General features: G+C 36.5%; 1 protein-coding gene across 9 annotated transcripts; it reads left to right on the top strand.

Annotated features, from left to right (window-relative positions):
* The first annotated feature begins 1,951 nt into the window (after positions 1 to 1,951).
* pfkpb (phosphofructokinase, platelet b) lies at positions 1,952 to 25,618 on the top strand. Of its 9 annotated transcripts, none has more exons than XM_079876083.1 (23): positions 2,136 to 2,394; positions 3,749 to 3,822; positions 4,987 to 5,064; positions 5,541 to 5,730; positions 5,820 to 5,985; positions 7,468 to 7,512; positions 7,592 to 7,700; positions 8,989 to 9,084; positions 10,115 to 10,207; positions 10,312 to 10,437; positions 10,775 to 10,839; positions 10,982 to 11,051; positions 12,491 to 12,637; positions 13,512 to 13,582; positions 13,680 to 13,767; positions 15,171 to 15,323; positions 18,220 to 18,372; positions 20,757 to 20,921; positions 21,185 to 21,246; positions 21,362 to 21,473; positions 21,557 to 21,656; positions 23,246 to 23,351; positions 25,038 to 25,618. In XM_079876083.1, exons 1-23 carry the CDS (start codon positions 2,310 to 2,312, stop codon positions 25,183 to 25,185), a joined length of 2,502 nt encoding a protein of 833 aa, XP_079732209.1. In that variant the 5' UTR covers positions 2,136 to 2,309; the 3' UTR covers positions 25,186 to 25,618. The 9 variants fall into 9 exon arrangements, with proteins under 9 accessions (XP_079732205.1, XP_079732209.1, XP_079732203.1 ...); XM_079876077.1 differs by lacking the exon at positions 15,171 to 15,323 and adding an exon at positions 11,173 to 11,199; XM_079876075.1 differs by lacking the exon at positions 18,220 to 18,372 and adding an exon at positions 11,173 to 11,199.
* Positions 25,619 to 25,739: the final 121 nt, after the last annotated feature.

Genomic DNA, 25,739 nt, shown 5'->3' with positions numbered 1-25,739 from the left:
GGCCCTGTTTACCAGGATTACTCTGATCACTCGCACTGCCTGACCTGCAGCAACTGTCAGGCATGTCATGCTGCACTTGCTCTTGCTCTTTTCTCTTTATCTTAGTGCTTTGTGTGCTGGTCAGTCCTGTTTCAGATAGACATCCCACCCAGGCAGACTGAGAAGCAGAGAGAGATAAGGATAAGAACAGAATGCACACACACTCACTCACTCTTTTTTCATAAACAAGCCCTATTCTCTTTTTTCAAATATTTAAAATACTTACTAAATTATGGAATGGGAAAGAGGCATCAGACTGTCAGGGCCTCCAAAAGAGCATCATGTCGTGAGGTCAGGGACTATCAAAAGAAGCTGAACAACGGGACCCTTGTCACATATGGTGCATGTGAACTGGGGCCCCCAGTTTCTATTTATAGTCATGTAATCTTAATCTACCAAAACATGCCTTTTCTATTTATTTTTATTTTAATTAAACAACCTCGGTGTCCGGTTTCAGGCCTTCCCGCTTCGGTCTCTCCAGCACTGGAAAGCTTTTCTAATATTAACGCGGGTCCTAAAGTTATTGCCTGATCATATCCCTTCTTTTTCTAGTTATATTCCTCTGAGCTTTTCTCTTTTTTAATGTCTCTCAGCCATCTCTCTTCCATCCTCCCCCATCATGAGTGGACATGCCCCCTACTTCTGATTGGCTCACTCTCTCTCCTCCCCCATCATGAGTGGACACACCCCCTACTGCTGATTGGCTACAGGTCAAGTCAAGTCATCTTCATTTATATAGCGCTTTTAACAATGTAGATTGTTTCAAAGCAGCTTTACAGAGATAAGCGTATAATTTAAGGTAACAGAGATTGTTTTGGCTTTATAGCAGTTCTTTAATAAAGTTATTTTCCAGCTAAAGTTAGTTTTGATTGATTTGCTTCCGTCGCAACGATCATTTATTATTAAATTAGGGGCTGCTAAGACGACACCGTTCTCTGTACACAGACTTTAAAGGCGAACCTGTGATAAACACTGATGGCATTCACATGCGCATTAAGAATTGGTTCTATAGTTATGTGCGTTTGAATATGCACAGGTTTGTAATTCCCTACAAACCAAGCCTAAACAAAGTACTGGTTTCCTTATAAATTTTGATACAGAATTTTATTTTATTTTGTCACTTCGTGGTAGGTACGGTGTGTTGTGCTGCTCGATCAGATCCACTTTCAACAGCGTTCTCAGAAATCGCTTACTGTACCTTTAAGACACGTGCTTTCTATTTCAGAATGAATGGTTGTAAAAGTTGAGTAATTAAACAAGTGGCTTAACCGGAATATCATTACAGTTGAACTCAGTTGTGCAATGCTTGTGCGCTCTTTTTAAAGAACAGTTGATGCCATTACTTGACCCATTTAAAAAACAAAAAAACAATTTGAACATATATTTATGTAAAAAATCTCTAATTTTAAAATCTATAAGCTATTGACTTCTATATATTAGTTTGTTTAACTTTGTGCAAAGTGTGTCACTGTCAACACAGGTCACCCTTTTAGTCTTCACACACCCATTTGTCTGTCTCTATGACAAGGCGGTGCTCTCTCTCTCTCTCTCTCTGTCTCTCTCTCTCTCTCTCTCACACACACACACACACACACACACACACACACACACACACACACACACAGAAATTCTCTCCCTGAGTGAATATGTCAAGGTCACACATGTGTAAGTGGCTTCTGGAAGAATTTCACTGTCATTTACACATGCTCACAGTTGACAGGTTCACCATATGGACAGGTGTTCCATATCGTATTCTATCACTAGAACACAAATGTATAGGCCTAAATCTTAATATGTTTTTGTCTTCATTAAATGAGTGCGTACTTCCTTAATGACTGTAACTTGATCTGTTTTTCTATGTGCAGTAAGAACAATGGAAGAGTATCACGTTCCATTTAGAGTAGCCTAGTCTGGATCTTCACAGGGATAGCCTATGTAAACTGTTTTACAATAACTCTAGACTTGATGAAAGCAAAGTAGGACTTCCTTGTCACTTCTTTAATCCTAACATAACATCGGGAAGCAATTGGTGTAAGCCCGTCCAGATGAGACGTGATCCTTAGGTCTATTGCCTGACGCTGCTGTCAATCCCGTACGGGGCGGTGATGTTCAGCCTATACCGGAGCGCGCGAGTTGCCGAAGCGCACGTCCGACACCGGAGGAGAAGTTGAGCAGCGGAGCCTTTTATCCTCTCCAGGTTGCTTTGCATTGCTCTTTCTTCAACCAGGAATTAAAGGTATTACTCTGGTCGCAAAGACATCCGTGAAATAATGGCGGACAGTAGAAAGTTCATCGAGAACCTCTCTGGAGCAGGGAAGTCCATCGGCGTCTTGACGAGCGGTGGAGATGCTCAAGGTATTTCTTTTCTTTAACAAACCGAATAGGATGTCAAGGGTGCTTGTTTGGTCGACATCGAGGCATATTGACTTGTTTGCATCCATTGATCTGATCATTACACATCTAGGCAAAACAGAACCAGTGCAACAGATGATAACAGAAAGGCGCGGCAGTTCCGGGCTTTAAAATGACGCTAAAATTACTTTATCAATACTTTTATAGCGATTGCGAAGCATGTTTTCAGTCGTTAATGAGCCTAAGCGGATTTTTAAAATATGATTGGAATATGTTTATAAATAAATAGTTTAGGGTTAAACACATAGTTTATAGATAATTGAATTAAAATAATGAACTTGCATCGCTGATGACAGCGCGAGCATCATGACAACGCGTAAACTGCTCGTGCGACTTTCAACGCAACTGAATGAAATATTTATGACGCAGCATTTACGTTATGTCATACGTTTTATTCTGACATTGGCTTTACTATACAGTCAGCCTAAATCATGGATGAATGAAAATGAATTAAAATTCGTTAATATGCCTATCTTTTGCTTTTTGTCCGTCAATGTGTTTCTGTGCATCTTTGTGCGCATCGCGTGTAATCTTTGTTATGTGTCATCATAATAAATACATAATGGTAAAGAATGAGTGCGCGTCTACGTGATGGCAGGCAAGTATTAGAGCGAGACTCCCATGATTCCGTGATCACGTGGGGGAAAAACGACGGCATCCCAAGTGCGCGCGGGTTAAAACAAGCCTCGGATAATCATTTCCGCTCAATGCATGCATGAAACGTTCATTGTTTTGCGGCATGTTTAAGAGAGAACTAAAGAGGCCACGAAGCGTTGTTTTGCTCAGTGATGCAATGTCTGACTCCCTTTATCAGCTGCATCTCAGTTAGAAGAGACGATTGTATTCTCCACAGAAACATGTCTGTTTACTGTGTGTGTGCACATTTCCTGCACCAGCCTAAAACAATAGTTACAGTATATACAAGAATGAATTATATAATGGAAGTTCATAGGAAAAGGGTGTATTGCTGTATTGCACTGCTACTCCTAGAGTTTCCCCTTTTGACCCTTTTGACCTTTGTTCATATAGTGATGGCACTATGTTTCCTAGCAACGGTTTCCTGACAGCCGCCCTCCCATCACTATGGGTTAGGCTGGACATTGCCTCAGGGGAATAGATGCTTAATTTAACTTGTCAGATCACAGCACTTTGGGGAACATACTGAGCAGAGCCTCCACCTTTCATTCCTCTATTTGTGCCACAAATGGTCTGGAGATCTTTGTTGATGGTTTAAAATGAGCGTTTTGATGCATCAGAATTTGTGAATGACCAGTCTTTTCTGTATTTCTTCATGTAGGTATGAATGCCGCAGTGAGGGCAGTGGTCAGAATGGGAATCTACGTAGGAGCAAAAGTTTATTTCGTCCATGAGGTGATTTTTCTTTTGATTCCTAAGATCTAAACTACTATGAACCTATATATTCCTATGTATTCTTTGTGAAATTTATATAGGACATTAACTGTTTAAAGACAACATGAAACGGAAGTTGAGATAGTCTCTACATCCCTACTGTGACGTATATGAGTGAAACGGTGTCATGACAAATCGAGTCCTCCCTTGAAATCGGCTCTCTATGGTTATACTAAATACATAAAATATATATCTTACTATATAGTGCATAATAAAACAAATTGAACGCAATTTCTTTCACTTGATAAACTGTTAATTAATTAATAATAATAGCCTATTAAGTGAATAATTGAACATCATTACATTCTTTTTATAATGGAAATATTTGGATATTTAACACGTAATTACATGAAAGTTCAAATGCATGTATAAACTAAGCTATCAGGTTAATCAGGTAACTGCTATAGTACATACGCTAACTAATACAGACATTAATGGTCATTATTAACATGATTTTGTAGGAATTGTAATCAGGCGCTATAGAGAGTATCTATTCAAATCAATTTGAGCCAGTGGGATTGCTTGGGGGCCTAACAGAGACCTGATTTCGAGGGAGGACCTGATTTGTCACTGCAATGGCTTTACGAACAAGAAAAAATGTAGGCTGGGACTTGATTTTGTCCATAGGGAATTGATTGGATCGTTGCATTTTTATTGGTCGATCTCATGGGAGTGACAGGTTGCCCCGCCCTCGCGCCAGTAAACACATTAGAGAAGAGAAGAGATGTTGCTACAAGAGGGAGGGAAGTTATTTTGATTAAAGATTACAAGACCACATGAATATAAAAAAATGATGTGCATGAATAAATCATTTATAAGAAATTCTACAATGTTCCATTAATAAAGCTGTCCATTTCGATTTTATGGTGACTTTAACTATGCTGCGATGTAGTGGTTAAGGCTGAGGACGGGTAGCCAGAAGGTTGTGCTCCGATCACGACACTAGCAACCCTATGTAACCCCCTGTAGTCATTTCATGTTGGTATCTATGACCTTTACTGTGCAGTGATAAATAAAGATTCTAGGATTACAGCAAGCAGCATTGTTTATGTGGAGCACAAAGGACATACATGAAAGCTTGTCACAAATAAAAGGTGGTGTCCATAAATAGTTTTTTTTCCTCAGGGCTACCAGGGCATGGTGGATGGAGGTGACAACATCAAAGAGGCATCATGGGAAAGTGTTTCCAGTATGTTACAAGTGGTAAGCAAACTTCCATATTATATTAAAAGCTAAAAAACACACAAAATTGAGCAAGCACACAAAAATAGAGAAGATACAGTGCAGGGGTGTTGCTGGAGCTGCAGAATTCTTTTTTAAATTATAATTTAAAATAATTAATATTATTATATTCTATGTAAAACATACAAATTTAATACATGTTATAATATATATATATATAATGTTTATATAACAATATATATAATAATATAATATTATATAATATTATATATATAATAATGTATATATGTTATATAATGTTATATGTATATATGTTATGTAATGTAAAACATTTTCTGTCCAGATTTTCTGTATGCATCAAATACTGCTTGCAAGCAACACCTTCATTACCTTCCACTTCTAATGTGATGGATGATCCATAAGTAATATTATCTGTGATTTTTGTGTGACAACACTACAGTGTAGCCTATTTTCTTAATGTCACTGTATGTGTGCAGGGTGGCACTGTGATTGGCAGCGCCCGTTGTAAGGATTTTCGTACCCACGAGGGACGTTTGCGTGCTGCTCTAAACCTGGTGCAGCGTGGCATCACTAACTTGTGTGTGATTGGTGGAGATGGCAGTTTGACCGGAGCTAATCTCTTCAGGGAGGAGTGGAGCGGACTGTTGGATGAGCTTGTCCAGTCAGGTAGCAGAGTAGGAGGGGCTTATACACGGGATGAAGATTTGTAATTTCTTACTGTATTAACATAAAACCTGTATATTTTTCTCTCCCAGGTCAAATCACTGAAGAGGCTTCCCAAACTCATTCTACATTGCATATTGTTGGGATGGTTGGCTCCATAGACAATGATTTCTGTGGGACAGATATGACCATTGGCACTGACTCAGCACTGCACAGGATCATAGAAGTGGTGGACGCCATAATGACCACCGCACAAAGGTATATGCATAACAATTAAAAAAAAAATCCCAGTTATTCCAATCAATTTAAATTTGCAAACATTTTTGTTGCCCAACAGTAGGGCATGGCATGGCGCTAACCAGGGCCGGATTTACCTCATATTTTGACATTATATGATATTTTGTATTTTGACAAAATACATTTTTTGGCCTCCCAATACCCCTCACCTAGCCTAGAAATCTAGACGCACCCTAGCGGCAGCAAAATGTATTTTGCAGCCAGGGTAGTCTAGCAACTCTCCGTTGACTTTCGGAGCTGTAAAAACCTAAATTGGGTCAGGCCAATCACATCGTGTATAGAGTAGGCGGGGCGGGCTTAACATGATGACGACAGAGTTGCGACGGTTCCCTGTTACTTGAAAACAAAGAATGGCTCCTGCTGGAGAACAGTCTTTCGAATCGGCTTTGGCCGCGACTCTGGAGGACTTGGAGTTAAGTTTTTCTCTGAGAAAAGAGCAAAGAACGGCACTTAAGTCATTCTTAAAAAAGGAAGATGTGTTCGTAGTTTTGCCAGCCAGATTCAAAAGTTGAATCTATCAACTAACGTTAGCTCCGCTGTTGGGAAAACGCTCTGGTTGGTTGAAGCGCTGTCCTATTGCGTGCAGAGGGAATTTGAAAGACAGCCGTTTATCCCGCCCCTCGGATTGAGCCGTGTCTATGGTGAGTTGCCAGACCAAACATCTTGATGTAGGCTACCCCTCACCCCCACCCTGACCCCAGTAGCTTACACACATACTAAACTGTATATCATCGCCGTTGGGCGGAAACCTCATGTCCAAAATCGATACTATCAAGAAATGGGGGAAAAAAAACGTATTTTTAAAATAATTAAACATTGTTGTCATAGGTCATATTGTGGCTTATCAGAAACTTGCATGTGTCATTATATTATTAACATTCTAACACAATCAAGCTCAGATGGAGTTATGAGGTTTTTGACCAGTGGATGTCAGTCACACATGTTTTGTCCATCATTAGAACGGCTGCATCTGAGGCAGCAAGTGCTTTGCCTTACGTTTTCATCAACTTAAAAAGTTATAAAGTTTACTCCTCAAATACATAAAACAATAGCCTTTATATATGTAGTGTTTCTTGATTAGAAAACACTACAAAAGAAAATGCTGTACGTAGTCAAACAAACAGTTCTTTATTTACCTTTTTCAAACTGCATTTGGCACTTAATTCAGAGGCAGGTTTGAATGACAGTTTGAGGATTGATGACGGTTTAGTTACAAGCTCTTTTTAGTACGTTTCATTAGTTAAATATTTGCAAAACCCACAGATAGACGTAAAGGGTGACCAATAGTAATGAATGGAATTTTTTTTTAAAATGATGAAATATGGAGATACGAGTTTTCTGAAAGATATGTGTTAAAGTGTTTTACCATTAGAGTGAAATAATAATAATAAATCATTATTTCTCCTTATTGTAATTGCCTTTTTTATATTGTGTGTCTTTTAGCCATCAGAGGACCTTTGTGCTGGAGGTCATGGGTAGACACTGCGGGTAAGACCATAGAATTGAAACACTCAAAAAGAAACATGCACTTATAATCAGCATTAAACCATGTGTGTATGTGTGTTAGGTATCTAGCATTAGTCAGTGCTCTTGCGTGTGGAGCTGACTGGGTGCTGATTCCAGAAATGCCTCCCAAAGATGGCTGGGAGGAACAGATGTGTCACAAACTATCAGAGGTAACACTCCATACACAGAAACATGCACACAGAAACATACAGCCACGCTCAAACCAACTAAAGCAGAGAGACTACTAACCTCACTACGTTGTTCAGTAGCGTAAGTAGCTAACAAGCTACCTTTTACAGCAGTTGCAGTGTAGCCTGACCAAACATTGCATCACTGTTTTTTAATGTTGCATTATATTGTGCATGGAGCTTTGCAATCGAGCAAGCTGAAGCAATTTACATTTATTCATTCAGCATGTGCTTTTATTCAAAGCGACTTACAAATGAGGAACATCACACGCAATTTGTCCTCAGAGCCAACAATATTTGTGGAAATTTCAAGTGTGAGCTAGATTAGCACACAAGCTAGAGCTAAAGTCAAATGCAGAAATGTAGAGAAAGAGAGAACTATATATTATTTTGAATTAAGATAATTATATTAGAGATAATAATATGAGAATGAGTATATATTATATATTCTTTTTTATGTATCCTTTTAAAAATATAAATATTTAAATAAATTATTTGAATAATTGATTTCGATCTCTTCTTTAAATGTAATAATTCTTATATATATATATATTACCATTAGAATAAATGTTAGAAAAATGTATATCATACATGCAGCTTTCATTATCTAATATTAATTGAGTAACACTGAATCCATTGAATCATCACTCAGTTGTGTTCCTGGAACTCTTTCATTGTTTTACATTGTCTTTTTGTAGAAAAAAGAAACATGTAATTAAATACTGTAATAAATAAATGAGTTTATTATAAAACATATTTGTATTAATAGATTAAGTTTGATGCTGTCACTAATTGATCTATTGTTTTTGTGCCAGAAAAATGCTTCTCTTTTTTAACTGAATTATATAATCTCAACTGATATTTAGATTATTTAATATCTTATAGCTTTATTGTACTTAGCAATTTGTTTTAGTAGCTTGTAGTGTAGCAAGCCACTTTTTCTATAGAATAACTTGACAGTACTAGCTTGTGGTTTAGCTTGCTACAGTTTCCCGAGCAGCTGAACACATTCACACAACACACTCATGCATACATGCCCACACACACACACACACACACACACAGCATGTTTCAGTCCTCCAGTGTTTGTCCTGCAGAGCCGTTTGCGAGGTTCTCGTCTTAATATAATCATAGTGGCTGAGGGAGCCAGAGACAGAAATGGAAACCCCATCAGCTCTAATGAAGTGAAGGACGTGAGTATCTTCTCCCTCTTCTCACCAGTGTGTATGTATGTACGAATGTGTGTGTGCGTGCTTTTTTTCCCTTGTAGAATCGTGCTGATAAGAAACGGCTTAATATCATCATAGTAGCTGAAGGTGCAATAGACCATAACAACAAGCCCATAACCACAGACCTTATAAAGGACGTGAGTAATGCACAGCTACAGCACATTTATGAGCCTATAAATGACAGCTTTCCTTCTCAACAAAATACTTCACAATTTATTTATTTTTTACTTTCTATGTCCTAATTTTGTTGCTGAAGTAATAACAAATGCATGTTTTGGATTTGAGTTTTGTCTTTTTGTGTAAGTATCAACTGTGCGTGTTTCCATGTGATACTTCTCTTTATTTAGTACACTGATTGTAACAGTTTTAAACTGTGTGTTACTTACTTTTATGCCTTTAAGTCACACACATGTCTCTTTCATCATGCATGTCTGTGGTTATGTTTGCTGCGCTTGCCTTCAGAATAAACCCCTTTAGAAATATTGCTTTGTTCATGCATGCATGTTTTAATTCATGTTGGAGTTTTGAGCTTGGTTTCCAAGTTCAGTCTGACATTAATAATAAATCCATCTACACTACCGTTCAAAAGATTTTTTATTTTTTTCAAATAAATTAATGCTTTTAAATAAACAAGGATGCATTAAATTGCTTAAATAAAAATAATATATAATAATAATATAAAAAATAATTTGAAAATAATTTCACTATTTTGCTGTTCTTTTGAACTTTCTAATCCTCAAAGAATCCTAAAACAAAATCAGTTTCCACAAAAATATTAAGCAGCACAAACATATTGGGTTTTCAATATTAAAAATAATGATAAGAAATGTTCCTTGAGCAGCAAATCAGCATATTAGAATGATTTCTGAAGGATCATGTGACTCTGACGACTGGAGTAATGATGCTGAAAATAGAGCTTTGCATCACAGGAATAAATTACATTTTAAAATATATTAAGTCAGAAAACAGTTATTTTTAATTTTATTAATATTTCACAATATTACATTTTTAATCCACTAAATGGTGATCATAAGAGACTTATAGTAAGAGACTTGTTTTAAAAAAAAAAAAAATCTTTTGAACAGTAGTCTTCATGATCCTGCTGGATCTGTTTGAGGAACATCTGTATTTGAGTTGAAGTGAATATTGTGTGACTCTCTACTGCAGCTGGTTGTGCGCTGTTTGGGGTTTGACACGCGGGTCACCATTCTGGGTCACGTCCAGAGAGGAGGAACACCCTCTGCCTTTGACCGCATTTTGGTACGGTCCTGACTGTATTTTATTGAATTAGACAAAACACACTTTAGCATGTTGTATTGACTCTCCATCACACAGTTGTCTGTCTCTCCTCTGGTCCTCTGTAGGCGAGTCGTATGGGAGTGGAAGCCGTGCTGGCCCTGTTAGAAGCGTCTCCTGGCACTCCGGCGTGTGTGGTGTCTCTGTGTGGGAACCAGGCTGTCAGGGTGCCTCTGATGGAGTGTGTTCAGATGGTGAGAAAGGAACTTAACTAATGACTGACTTTTGGGTTTTAAAGTTTATGGTAATGTTTATTAAATCTGGGAGCTTTGGTCTAGCAGTTAGAGCAAGTTCCTGTTTCCTGTCGTCTTTCCACATCTTTCCAGTAAAATAGGTGCATTTTTATTTCTGAGAATTTTTTTATTACAGAGTTATACTTTATATTGTTGCATATAGACAACGTGGTTATAAACTCTATTAACAGCCAATCCTGAATCTCAGTTTAGTTCAATCAAAATAGTATTTGCTTGTAGTTTGATGCTCTGTTTGGGAGTTTTGGAGTTGTCAGTTTGATAGTTTGTCATATTACAGACGCAGGAGGTCCAGAAGGCCATGGATGAGAAGAGATTTGAAGAAGCTGTAAAGCTGCGTGGCAGGTAAAACACAAAAATCATAATTTTACTCTACAGAGCAGATGTCAATGGTAAAAAATATTCATATTCGTTTATGCGCTTTTTATCACAACAGGAAATGTCTGAATGGCTTTTAAATCCTTTTACTCTTTTTTTTGTATTTTAGAAGTTTTGAAAACAACCTGAATACTTACAAACTCTTGTCTCACCGCAAGTTTGATACTGAATTTCCAAATGTAAGTCAGTCATAATGCGAACAAGACATAATGTATATTTTGCACAACATGTTTGGTCTGATTGAGCCACTTTCTGTGATATTGAAAGCTCAATGTTTATTTATTTTCTTGTGTGGATGAGGATGGAATGCTGGAAGGCCATTGTCATGTATGTACTGTACATGGAATATAGAATAGAATAGAATAGAATAGAATAGAATAGAATAGAATAGAATAGAATAGAAGAGAATATAGAATAGTCAATGCTTTGTCTCCTGATTAGGTTTCTGAACTTTTCTACCTTTTTTTAAATCAAAAATACACTATATACAGGCGTGCACATAACTGGTGTGCATGTGTGGTAACAATAAACGATGCACAGCAGAAAACGTGGAGGGAAGTGCTTTTGAGTACCAACATTTTTGTCATTTTTGGGGACAGGGACACATTTGCTTATTTGAGTAGGATTTTTCTCCATCTCTGGTAAGATTAGCAATCATGATGATCCGTGAGTTGATCCGTGATCCGTACAGACCAGGCCCCACTGTTCGGCACACATGTGATTCACAGATTAACTGCTAAATTTAACCATTATACAGTGTTTTTATTTTTATTTTTTTACAATTCTCTATCTGAATATAATTTAAAATGTAATGTATTCTTGTGATGGCAAAGCTGAATTTTCAGCATCATTACTCTCATTAGAGTCACATGATCCTTCAGAAATCATTTTAATATGCTGATTTGATGCTCAAGAAACATTTATTATTATTATCAGTGTTGAAACATACAATTTCAAGATTCTTTGTTGTATATAAAGTTCAAAAGAACAACATTTATTTTAAATGCTAATCTTTTGTAACATTATAAATGTCTTTATTGTCACTTTTGATCAGTTTTGATCAACCAGCCTCCATGCTGAATAAAAGTATTAATTTCTCTTAAAAAAGAAAAAAACGAACGTGAACGGTAGTGTATTAGTTGTTTGAGAGTACAGGGAGACAGTGTCATCTCGGTCAGTTGAAATCACATTGACATGAGGCTTCCACAGATCACTTAACAAAACATGCACTCTATAGAATACAGTAGATTCAAAGGTAGTTGCATAGACAATACAAATAGAACATTTTATCCTGAACGTGAAGAAAGTTAAAATCAGAGGCACATGACCACAGACCACATGTACATGATTACAGTGCTTTTTTGAGTGATTTACTCACGAATGCAGCTTAATCCAGGATTTTGTTCTGTTGTTTCTGTTGTGTATCAAATAAGACTTAACACTGTATTGTTCTATAAACATTTCTGCATGTCTTATGCAGTCTATGTAATAGCAGGGAGCAGATACTTTGAGCTCACTTTGAGGCCTGACTTCTGATTGGTTATATAAACCTTCCTTTTAAATGGTTTTGTGTTTCATTATGTGTATGGTATGTGATATGCTCTCTTCTCTTCACTAGAGTTCATTTAATGTGGCCGTATTGAATGTCGGCGCTCCTGCAGCTGGCATGAACGCAGCCGTGCGTTCGGCCATCAGGGTCGGGATCACAGAAGGCCACACTATGTTTGCTGTTAGTGATGGATTCGAGGGCTTCTATAAGGGACAGGTAACACAAACTAACAGACCTTTATGTATAATTGGTGTTTCTTTAAATATGGAACACCAAACTTTTCAAAAGCTTTTTATGTAGATATTTCATTGTTTTACTCTTCTCCCAGAGCCAGGAAAACACATTTTAAAAACATTCAAAGAATTTTTGATAAAAGAAAGTTTGATAATCTAAACAAACTGTGAAGTAAATGTAAAAAAATTCAAAAGGTAAATGATTTATAATTGTTTTTTTGTTTTGTTTTTGTTTTTACAAATATTACATTGTTGTGGCATCATTTTCATCACAACCAACAATTTTGCCTTCAAGAAAGATTTTTGAAAAGTACAATGTTACCAAAGTAATGGTAAAGATAATATATTATTATTAGTCTGTGAGATATATAGACAGCATATAGACGTGTGTATATGAATCAGTCCCTTGCCAAATGAGATAAACAGTCACGATTACAGTAAGCCCATTATTCCCTCCCACAATCCCCTGCTGCATTGTGCTCAGTGCCATATTTAACCTAGTGTAGCATTACAGATCCACTTTATACTACTTGCATCATTCAGAGGAAATGGTGCTAATGCTCTGTGTATTCTAATTAAATGCAAGTTTGAGGAGTTTTCTTGTTTGTTTTTTGCCCAAATATCCCTTAAATGTGATTGGATATGTTTCCAGTGGTTTCACAAGGTTGCTCTGTGTAAGAAAGGAATGCTTAATATTTAGGATGTATATTATGAGAAAGAAAAACAACATTAAACTCAGTTTGACAGTATTGAGTATCAGTGATCATACTTTTTAGCATAGCAGTTTATAAAGAGATAACAACTTAAAACTCAAGCAAAGGTCCATGATCCCATATTTACTTAGATTTGTTCTGCAGATAAAAGAAATAAAGTGGGGTGATGTTGGGGGCTGGACAGGCCAGGGCGGGTCCCTGCTAGGCACAAAAAGGTAAGATTATATTTTCACGTTGTCAGTGAAAAAGACACTGATATGCCTTTATGCACTGAATAAGAAGCTTTCTAATATCCTGAAATATATTTTTCAGAACTCTTCCAGCAAAACACATTGATAAAATTGCAGAACAAATGAGCATTCACAACATCAATGCTTTACTGGTAATCGGAGGATTTGAGGTATGTAATGTAATATTTACAGTATTTGTCTACATTTATGTACATATGTGTATTGATAAGTAAAATAACATTTTGATTCTGTTACTTTATTGCTATTCATTATGATCATGTGCAATTGTGTCTCTTTTTTGTCATAAAGGTGCAGTACAGGATTTCTGAGAAACGCTGTTAATATTTGAAACCACAAAAACAAACACACTCCTACCCAAAAGGATCACACCCCAATCTTGATAGCCCCACCCCCAAATTCACCAACACCCTATGCAACACAGGCATTTCCCCCCCCCAATGAGTGGACACGCCCCTTACTGCTGATTGGCTACACGTGCGTTTTGGTGCTCGGTCCGAAACAGCGTTTCGTTTCTCAGAATTCGCTTACTGCACCTTTAAATGAAGCCATGATGATATGTTTTATAGTATTTATTACAAATTATTATTTACAGACGAGAAACAGTAATTTACAGTGTTTTTTTCTATTGCTACCAGATATTAATTAGTTTGTAACAAAATAACATTTAATTTAACTGAGGCACAACATTTATTTGTTTTGAGATTATCTTGTTATTTCAACAAAACATATCTTACAGTATAATAAATAGATTAAAATCATTACATTATACACTACAGTTCAACATTTTTGGGGTCAGTGAGATTTTTCAGTAGGAAAGAAATTAAAATGCATAATATATTTATAATATTTTTATTTGTAATTATTATAATATACATTTTTTTTTAATAATATTTCTTAATATCACTGTTTTTACTGTTTGTAAGTCAAATTTATGCTGCCTTGGTGAGCATGAGAGACTTCTCTTAAAATCTTACCAACCCCTGTCGGCGCCAATGGCCTCGTGGTCAGTGCACCGACATGTAGCGCCTTTGCGCTCGGGCGGCCCGAGTTCGAATCCCGGCTCGTGGACCTTTCACGATCCCATCCCCCCGTCTCTCTCCCACCTTGTTTCCTGTCATCTCTCTACTGTCCTGTCACAATAAAAGGAAAATCACCAAAAAACAATATTAAAAAAAAAAAAAAAAAAAATCTTACCAACCCCAAACTTTTGAACAAAAGATATGCAATAGTCAATGCAATAAATTACTGAAGATTCTGAACTATTTACTGATGAAAATCTGATAACATGCAGTATTGTTGCAAAAAGGCTCTTCATCAATGATGACACATTTTGTCTTTTTTCCTGATCTTTATAATATCATATCGAAAAGACAGTAAGAGTTTCAATTGTTTTGTGTTTCGTCTGTCATTTCACAATCGTACTGTAAAACTTCTACAGAAATACTTCCAGTCTCTTCCTACCTTCATGATAAAAGTGGGCATGGCTCCCTTCCGCTTCTTAATATTACCCATAATTCTAGCCAGTGACCCGTAAGTCTTGCTCTGACCGCAGGCATATTTGGGGTTGATGGAGCTGCAAGCAGCTCGTTCCAAACACACAGAGCTTTGTGTTCCCATGGTGATGGTCCCGGCCACTGTGTCCAACAATATCCCCGGCTCAGATCTGAGCATCGGGGCAGACACGGCCCTCAACGCCATCACGGATGTAAGACGTCACACACTCGTGTCAAAGAGCGTGTGTGTGTGGGGGGGGTGGGCATGTATATCTGTTTGTCAAGAGCACTGTCAGTAAGATACGCTGAAAGGTCATGGCTGATGATGACCAACCTCCCTGTCAGGAAACACACAGGTCATACGCGAAATACTTGAAGGATAAATTACTTTTTGTGAATATCGGCAGTAAGCCTAGATAATTTTGGATTTTAGATGCAAATGTAGACCTTATGCAGAACATATAAAGTGTTATAGAGCTATATTTGGTGGAATAAGGTAGATTTATATGCATTAAGGTGAGGGAAAGTTGTGTTTTATTTAACAGGGTGTTTGGTAGAATTATTGATATAGGATGATGTAGGATTAAGTATGTTTACATGTACAGTTACAATCAAGCTTTTGTGGGTTTTGGGTAGTCAAGACTTAGTACACACACGCTTAAAAATAAAGGTTCTTTATTGGCATCTATGGTTCCATGAAGAACCTTTAACATCCACGGAACCTTTTCATTGCACAAAAGGTTCTTTATACTGGAAAAAAGATTTGTTACATTATTAAATGTTCTTCACACTAAGAAAACAAAATAGATTTTTTTAAAGAACTGTTTACTGAAATGCTCTTTGGGGAACCAAAAATGTATCTTCTATGAAAACCTCCTTTTGGAACCTTAATTTGTAAGAGTGCATGACACCATATGTAATCTTATACAGGGCCGTGACAACCATAGACATTTAAGGGGATGAGATGTTGCCAAACTGTCCCCCAAATATTCTTGATGCTAATCTAATGCACTTCATTATGTTTTAAAAGTTTTAAAAGTTGCATTTTAGGCTGCTCTGTCTCTGTGGTCTAACAGTGCTTATCAATGCTAAAAAGATTGAGATGGCCAATCAAATCAAAGAATGCAGGCCTTACTGTTCACAGGAGCCCAACGCTTCAGTTTTAACTGTGAACGAGTGTAAATAGCTAAGCAAAACTGTTTTATGATAGAAATGTTAAATGACCAACGGTAATATTCAGTGATGGGAACCACTCAACTTTTCTAATTAATTTCATAACTGAATGTGATGAGACAAGAAACATTAACAGAGGCCTTTTCAACATACTTTATTTGCCATAAGAGTTAATGTATGTATTCAAATAAAAATACTATTTGCAAATAGTACAAATTAATTAACAATCCTTTAATTATTTAATTCATTTAAATAAAAAGATTATTACTACTTTGGTTTGGTCCCCCCAGTGTTTGAGACATGGTTATGGCCTAAACAAAATTGGTGTAGAAACTATTTTTCCTCAGAAATTGCTTGTAAATTTCACAAATAATGACAAGTAACACATTTAAACGTGAAATTTCAAAGACTGAAATAGTATTTTATGGTAAAACGTACTTCGATAATCATGTTTGTATTTACAACTTTGAAATTTTTTTTTTTACAGTGTAGTTTAATCTCACTCTATATGTGACATTTAAAACAAATGACCTTTGTCCGACTGAAATCGAACTTTTAAAGTGCATGTAAACATACTTCCAGTGCTCTCTGGGCAGAGCTTTGATTTGTTGCATGAAGTCGAGCTGCATTTGTTGGGGTGGGATACCGCTGTGTGTGGTGATGGGCTGAGGTTGGCGGTCACTGCGGCCTGACTGAATCAGCGTGTCTGGAGACGAACGCATGTGGTCACACAGCACAATCTGTCACCCAGTCCTGCATCTGACTGTATAACCTGTGGTGTGTGTTTATACTGCAGGCCTGGTCCAACAAAGTAGCACAATCATAATGAGATCCAAATTGCAACATTTCTTGCATTTTATGTTTGATTATAATGCATGTGCTGCCAAAAATGATCTAAAAGTTTTCCAATCTGTTTCATGTATCAATATACCTTTATTTATATACACTGTGAGATGAAGATTAATATACTTATTAATCTTGTACCTTTGAGCTCAGTTCTGCAGTTTACATTTTTTTTAATAAAAATAATAATAATATATATACTTGAATTAATGTGAATGAACACAAATGAACACATGAATTAATGTCCTGAGACTAAGTATTAGGAATTGAGTTCAAAAACATTTGACCGTGAATAACATCACTAACAAAAAAAAAAACATTTGGTGGACAAAAATCAATACAGAATTTTTCATTCATTTTAATGGGTAAACTTTAATTTATATCCTATTTATGTTGTGTAATAAGCTTTTATTTTGTGTTTCAGCAATAACAAATAATGACATGCTCTTAAAATACTCTTAATCACTGATGCTAATGGATTAATGAAATATTTCTTATAAGTTAAAATTGAATGATTATGGACACCATTCCCTGCTAACAAAAATATTTAGCTGTTTCCATTTAGTTAAGAAAACTTTATTTCTGAATGTTCTCTGAACTTTCAAAACGTTCGGTTTTTACATTTAATAATAAAAAAAAATGTATGTCAATGGTAAGAAATAATTCAATTTTAAATAAATAATTCAAAATAATTCAGCATACTGCATGTGCTGTCCATAGATATTAAGTTGTACAAATCAAATCAAATGTAAGTGCAACTAACTGCATGCTGTTTTGGGCCTGGCCTGATGTCTTGTGTGTTTCTGTCTGCACGTGTGTGTTATGTTGTGCTGCTGTTTGGTGTGGTTGTGCAGTCGGTCACACTTTGGTTATTGTGAGGTTTCCTGCTTTCTAAATAACTTGCCACAGTCACCATTTAGCCAATGCCATGCCCACGTCACGAGGATCTGGTGGTCAACTTTCGACCTAATCGTCTTGAGCAGACAGGAAACACTTTTTCCCTCTCAAAACAGTCAGAAAGGACGTCCTGTTTTGTGTACACTAGTAAGGGAGTAAGTGAGCAATCGTCCTAATGCATGTGCACTGCTGCAGGCCTTTGAGAGTTTGCTGCAGCTGGTGGATGCCCGCAGCCGTTATGAGGAGTTCTGTGTGCCCATGTGCATGCTGCCCGCCACCATCAGTAATAATGTAGCCGGCACTGACTTCAGCATTGGCGCTGACACTTCCCTCAATGCCATAGTGGAGGTAAGACACACCATCCTCGCCCGGAAAGCCAGATGTTACCATGTCGATTAGTACAGCGGAAATAAAAAGAATTTGTCAGACTGTATCTTTAAAGGTGCATTAAGTCATTCTAGGTAATGTAAGACTGAGACCAAAAAACAAATCACAGCATTCTTGGATTTTATACTGACACCTACTGTGTGGATTCAGCATCACACGCAACACAATGTTTTTGGTTATCAGTACCATTGTAGAACTTCCACTTTCGCATGAATGATTAATTTTTTCCAAGAGGAAGTGTACAGTAATGGGGGTTTACCAAGATTTGACTTCATGTGGCGCTGCGCAGACCGATCGGCACTGCACTGCATGCGGATTCCAAATTTTGTCCGACTTGAGACAGTGTCATTGTGACACATGGCATCAAAGTACCGCGAGAGTGATTCGAAAGCAGCATTTCCAGAGCGGCTGCATAAGCTCTGATGACGACACAGCAAGTTGACACACAAACCCGCCTCCCCTCACTCACTTGTTTCATTTTCTCTGGATGAATACTGTTGCTGTTACAGCGCTTGAATTTCAGCGTGGGATTGCGCGTATTGCGCATAGTTTCACTCATTCCCGCAGATTTTGTGCTTACACCCAAAGTGCGCGCACATAAGCCACCTCATATTAAATTGAGTTCTTTTTCACTGCTTATTGCGCTTAAACAGTCAAATACACACAAAATAATGTCAAAATATCGGTCTTGGCGAGTAGGCCTACTCATGTAAACACAGTCAGTAATGTTTTAAGATAACGTAAACAGTTGAGAAAGAAAACACATCTGTAACAGAATAAGGGATCCGTGTGTCACAGCAAATTATTATTATCAAATTATTAGGTAATATTAAAAATATCTAGATTACAGTATTTCCTCATGGTATCAATATCAAAATTGTGGCTTGTAACTTTGGAAAACCACTATAGCCACAGTGGCTGACGAGCAAAAAAAGTTAATGTCATAACCTTAATGTTATATTGTGTCATGTTTATCAAAATAACATAGATAAAAATATATAGATCCACTTTATTGGTATTTAAATAGTATAGGCTTATGTTGAACTTTATTCTTGTACAGATGGCGCTGTATTAAGCAGTACATGAAAAGTCTTTCTGTTGCTTCATGAAGCAACAGACTGCAAGCGACAACTCTCGCCGGTCGGTCTGCGCAGCGCCACATGAAGTCGAACACACCCTAAGTGAGTATACTGTAGTATTCGGCTGGTCATGTGATCTCAATATTGCTTTTAGGTAAAATAAAAAACACACAATGTATTTGACAAAAAACACTTAATGGATTTGTCAATATATATATATATATATATATATATATATATATATATATATTATATATAGATTTTATATAGATTTTTTTCAAGTGGAAAAAAACATTTAGTGCTCCTGTATGAATTTATGATTATGCCTGGGAGATATAAGAAATATATATATATTTTTATAAGAATATAATTGCATGCGAGAAATATATATTATGTATATTTTAATTTTTTTTTATAAAAATATAATTTTTCAAGTGGAAAAAACTATTTAGTGCCCTTTTACGATCATGTCTGGAGGTCACGAGAAACGCATACAGAATGTTTTTCCAGGTTTCATTTAATTGTTTAGAAATCTGCCCGTGAGATATTAGGCTTTAGATGTGAGATACATTATCTGTGGTTATATAACATACCGAACTGTGTTTGTCCACTACAGGAACAGATTTATATGCTGATCTGAAAGCTTGTATAATTTCCCAAGTTGCATGGTAAACATGGATCCTCACAAAAATCACTTCTTTTATGAGTTAGAACCACGTGCATGTTCTCTATTGTTGTGAACTATATTGTGTCTCGTGCTTGCATGCGATATCTTGCATACAGGTCCAAAATTAACACTCAACAAGTGCCAACTGTGAGCATAAAATTGGTTGAAAGTGCAACATTATACATGGACAAAGTGTAAATGGAGAACATGTATAATTCAAAAACTTAACTCTAATAAAGTACTAAATAATTGAATTGTAATATACACAAAATATATTTTTTTATGAAAAATAATGCACAGAACAATTTTATGAAATGTTATTTAAAAAGAAATGTTATTGATATATTGTATAATATATGAAATAATATTTTTTTTCAATAAATATTTAAAATAAATAAATAAATTACCCACTATTGGTCAGTTCATTTTGGACCATGCTTCAGTACTTGTGTTATACTTGAATGCATCTTTAATATCCCGTATGTCTGAGTTTATGGTTGTGTGTCAGAACGGCAGTCTGAACTCTGTCCGTTAATGAAGTGTGTGTGCATGAGTAACGGATAGATTTCATTCTTAAACCATTACAATGTGTGTGTTAGACGTGTGATCGGATAAAGCAGTCCGCCAGCGGGACCAAGCGGCGCGTGTTCATCATTGAGACGATGGGCGGTTACTGTGGTTATCTGGCGACGGTGGGGGGGCTGGCGGCCGGAGCCGATGCAGCCTACATCTATGAAGAGCCGTTTGACATCCGAGACCTACAGGTGAGAGACATGCACTTCTGTCCATATTCACTGCAATGTATTATCTGAATATAATATTTCAAATATACACCTGTGTCACACCTGCAGTGTAACTATAGAATGGATAAGGTGATTACAGTGTTCTCTCCTTCCCCGTCCTCTGTCTGCTCTGTCCCATGCGCAGGGAAGAATATATAGCAGTGTGTACTATTTAAAGAAACAGAGAGAGAGAGAGAGAGAGAGAGAGAGACATGCTGAGTTTTTATGAGTGCTCTATTTTTCAGTCTAACGTCGAACATTTAACTGAGAAGATGAAGACTAGCATCCAGAGGGGTTTAGTGCTCAGGTATGATCGTACATACAGCATTTATACACCACACTGATTTCATTCAGCTGTATCATGTAGGTCTGTATGTGTAGAAGGAGGGAGGCGTGATTGGATGTGTGTGTGTGTTTTACAGGAATGAGAACTGCAGTGAGAACTACACAACTGACTTCATCTACCAGCTGTACACTGAAGAGGGCAAAGGAGTGTTTGACTGCAGGAAGAACGTCCTGGGACACATGCAGCAGGTACACACACACACACACACACACACACACACACAGAATGTGATCAGAATATTGTTCATTTGCCACGTTATGATGTCCTGTAGGGTGGTGCTCCTTCGCCGTTCGACAGGAACTTTGGCACCAAGATCGCTGCTAAAGCCATGCAGTGGATCTCCAAGAAGCTCAAAGAGTTTTACAGAGAAGGTAAAGAGAAATCACTCCTGTAAAGATGCATTCTGGGATTGTGTGAACTCAGACTCTGTCCTTGCTAAAGCAGCAACAGAAAACTTACATATTCACACAGCCGCAGGAAATGACATGCTGATAGTCTCAGATCTCATTTCTGCACCAGATACATTTATCTAATTATACAGAATTATCCTGATTAACTAAGAGGATAATGTCATTTTAATGAGCACAATTACATACGTTTAGTAAATTAACATCAGTGCCATGTGTTTGTCATACTTATGGGTTGCACAGATTTGGATATAAAATGTAATATAATATTCAATATAAAACAATAAAATAAAATAAAGTATTATAATAAAGATATTATTAAAAAACTGTAATTAATAATGAATTGTAATAATAATACATTATTATTAATAAAATAATGAATGTAGCTTTTTTAATTTGAAACTATAAAATATTATAATAAAATGTTATACATATAAATTAGATATACTTTATTATTAATCAAATGTATCATATATGTGTATATATATATTAACAGACACATTTTGATCTTAAAAGCGTATTAGTAAATTTTAAGATTTAAAATGAACTAAAATTCGTAAAAGTGGTAGAAATGTTGTTAATTTTTCAATTTACAAATGTAGTTAAAGGGATAGTTCACCTAAAATCATCATTTACTCACCCTCATGTCGTTCCAAACTCAAGACTTTCGTTCATCTTCGGAACACAAATGAAGATCTTTTGAATGAAATCTGAGAGCCTATTGTCCCTCAGTTGACAGCTACACAACTACCACATTGACGCTTCAAAACGTTCATAAAGAGATTGTAAAACGCGATTGCTTTATATGATGAACAGATTGAATTTCGGCTTTTATTCACATATAAACATTCATCAACTCACACATCAGTTGTGGTAAACAGAAGCTCAAGCATGTACGCTTGACGTGTGAGAACCAATGAGGTTCATTCTCGTGTTATTCAGCACATTTGAGCTTCTGTTTATGTTCACTGATCAATGTCTATATGTAAATAAAAGCCCAAATTCAATCTGTTAATCATATAAAGCGATTGTCTCTTCTGAAAATTTGGACAAAATTCATTTGGATTAGTTTTACGATCTCTTTATGATCTTTTTGGAGCGTCAAAGTGGTAGTTGCGTAGACTGTCAATGGAGGGACAGAAATCTCAGATTTCATCAAAAATATCTTCATTTGTGTTCTGAAGATGAACCAAAGTCTTTCGGGTTTGAAACAACATGAGGGTGAGTAATTAATGACAGAATTTTCATTTTTGGGTGAACATATACCCTTTAACTAATGTTAACAAATTAAAACTATTTTAAAGTGTTACAGAATATATTATGTTCAGTCTTGACCGTATAGATTTTCATGATATGTCATAGTGTTGAGTTATTTTCTTTTGCTCTTTTTTGCTTTCCTCGGTTGGCTCAGATGAAGGTAAATGATTTGCATCTCAAAAATGTATTGTCTTAATTCACTTCAAAGTGCAATGTTATTATGCTTGTAACTTTCGCTGGTGATTTTGAACTGCTTGTGGACTGTGTGCAATACCATATTTTTGTGTATTCGGCAGGACGTGTGTTTGCGAACACAGAGGATTCTGCGTGTCTGTTGGGGATGCGGCGCAGAGCTCTGGTTTTCCAGCCCGTCGTACAACTGAAGGATGAGACTGATTTCGTGTAAGACAACAAACACACTTAACAAAGCTAATATCCTAGTAATGATGGCATAATATTCGTTTCCAAGGCATGTAGCATTATGTAGCATTTTATGTAGCATTTTACCTTTTCCTCAGAAGTCCATGTGTAATGTTAAGGTTCTTGCTCCAAAAAAAAAATCATAATTTAGTCTGACTTGACATTATCTCGCTGACCTTTAGAATTAAAAAGGCTGTTTGATACTGTGCCTTTAAGACTTCTAAATACAGAACAGCCATGAACATGTAAATAGGGCGAAGATATGTTAATATTTTCTGCTTAATTTTAATAAATGATCTGGGGGTACTTTTGAGTAGTGATGGGAGAACCTAAGCCAGTTTTAAACCAGTTTATTCACAAAATGATTCACTGTTTCATTAACTAAGAATAGCATGTGCTGTTTAATGTTTAATGATAGCGTTATTTCACATGTGCGTTAGCAATCTTCATCATATGTTTCTGCTCCTTGTTTATGGATATGGAGATTCTGTACTCTTTCAGAAGAGGCGTAATAGCCATATAATAGTTAAAACTTTGATTGCTGGAAAATCCGTCAATGGCGTGGAAAGAGTTCATTCTTTTTAAAGCGGTCATGACATGGATTTTTATTATCTATTAACATTATAAGCGAACCTCAAGGAACTTAAATAAATAATAAAACAAATAAAGTATAGATGTATATGTGTGTGTGGAATATTTTCAACCCTCATTCTGACCCTCTGTCTCAAACGATCTGTTTTAACACTTTCCCCGCCATTGATGGAATTTTCCAGCTTTCCTATTATGCAACTGAAAGAGTACTGAATCTCCTGATCAAAACATCTGAAAAAAGAAGCAGAAACAAGCGGTATCATATAAGCAGATGCATATGTAAAATAATGCGATCATCAACATTAAACAGCTTATAAATCAAAACTGCCTAATGTTACTGAATGAAATGTCGACCCAGGACGAGGTATATGACTGTGCAACCTTAGGGGGTGTTGATGGACTCCATCTACTCCATATGTGTTTTGATCATCGTTCTGAATCCGATCCAGAAGAAACCTTTGACAAAAATGCGATTTTCTCAGGTTTTTGCTCAAAATGTTGCTTTTTTTATGAACTTACCCACATTCAAGTGTTGATAAAAAAGAATGCATGAAGCTAGAATAAAACTGTTTTTTTTTATATATTGCATGTTCAGATATTCATACAACAAAATATTCTGGGGGCCATGAAACCTTTGTGAAAATCATAAAAAAATGCTGGCACTGACTGGCAACTTTTTTCAAAAACGCTGGCGGGGAAAAAGTTAAAGGGGTCCTTTAAGGCTTGTCAGAAAACAGCCACTGTTATGATTGCCTAAGAGAATTGCAAAAGAAACACTATCAATGCAAAAACATTATAAACCATATAAAACCCGACTTTTGGACTTGATTTAAAACATGCTTTGTTTATAGGGAGGACATTTATAGTCTGAAACTTGCAGGATGTTTTAATGGTACAAAGAGCTTTTATATGTCAAAAGATCAAGGCAACTTTGATTTCTCACGTCATGACTCATTTAACTCAAAAGAGCAAGGAGAAAACAATCCTGTTTTACATGATATGCTCCCTTTAACATTTCAAAAACATTTTAAAATGATACAGACTTGGCTTTTGACCTGATACTTTTGTTATTCCCAGTCACAGGATCCCGAAGGAACAGTGGTGGCTCAGACTGCGTCCACTCATGAAGATTCTGGCCAAGTACAAAACCAGCTACGACGTGTCCGACGCGGGCCAGCTCGAACACATCGTCCGTCCGAGAGCTAAAGACAGCTCTGCTATTTAAAATCAGCCCAAGTAAAACCTAGTTGTCTTGCAAGTATAAATGTGATTCCATAGCAGGTCTGTAGCAATCTGTCTTGACCTGAACACATACTCACATACAGTCCATGTAAAGCAGTTCACATTAAAGCGTGACCATAGACATAGCCACAAAATCCTTAAATGTTCTAGATCAGTGTTTGACAATCCATATGCTTATCCCTTTAATGGGGCCAAGTGGTATATTTTGTTAATATGCAAGATTTCCATATTTATATTTATTCAAATAGAGCTTATTTTCATTGATTGAATGAACGATCCAGCGCCACTGGCTTGTAGTATAGCTCGTAATCCCACAACTGCACCTTGTTCTTGTTGAAATGGAGTCTGAATGAAGTCTTCCTAATGAAGCTGCATATGCTATGGCACTTTGTACCAAAGCAGATATTGTGTTAGTGTGTTTGTCACGACGTATATGTGTATATACATCTAATGCTGCATAAACTCCCTTTAGAATGTAAAAGATGTGGCTTGCCATTTAATTTATTTGAGCAGTTGTTCACAGTGCATATTAAAACA

Source organism: Squalius cephalus (genome assembly GCF_949319135.1).
Source record: "Squalius cephalus genome assembly, chromosome: 7".
NCBI lineage: Eukaryota > Metazoa > Chordata > Actinopteri > Cypriniformes > Leuciscidae > Squalius > Squalius cephalus.
This window is presented reverse-complemented; position numbering and strand designations above follow the sequence as displayed.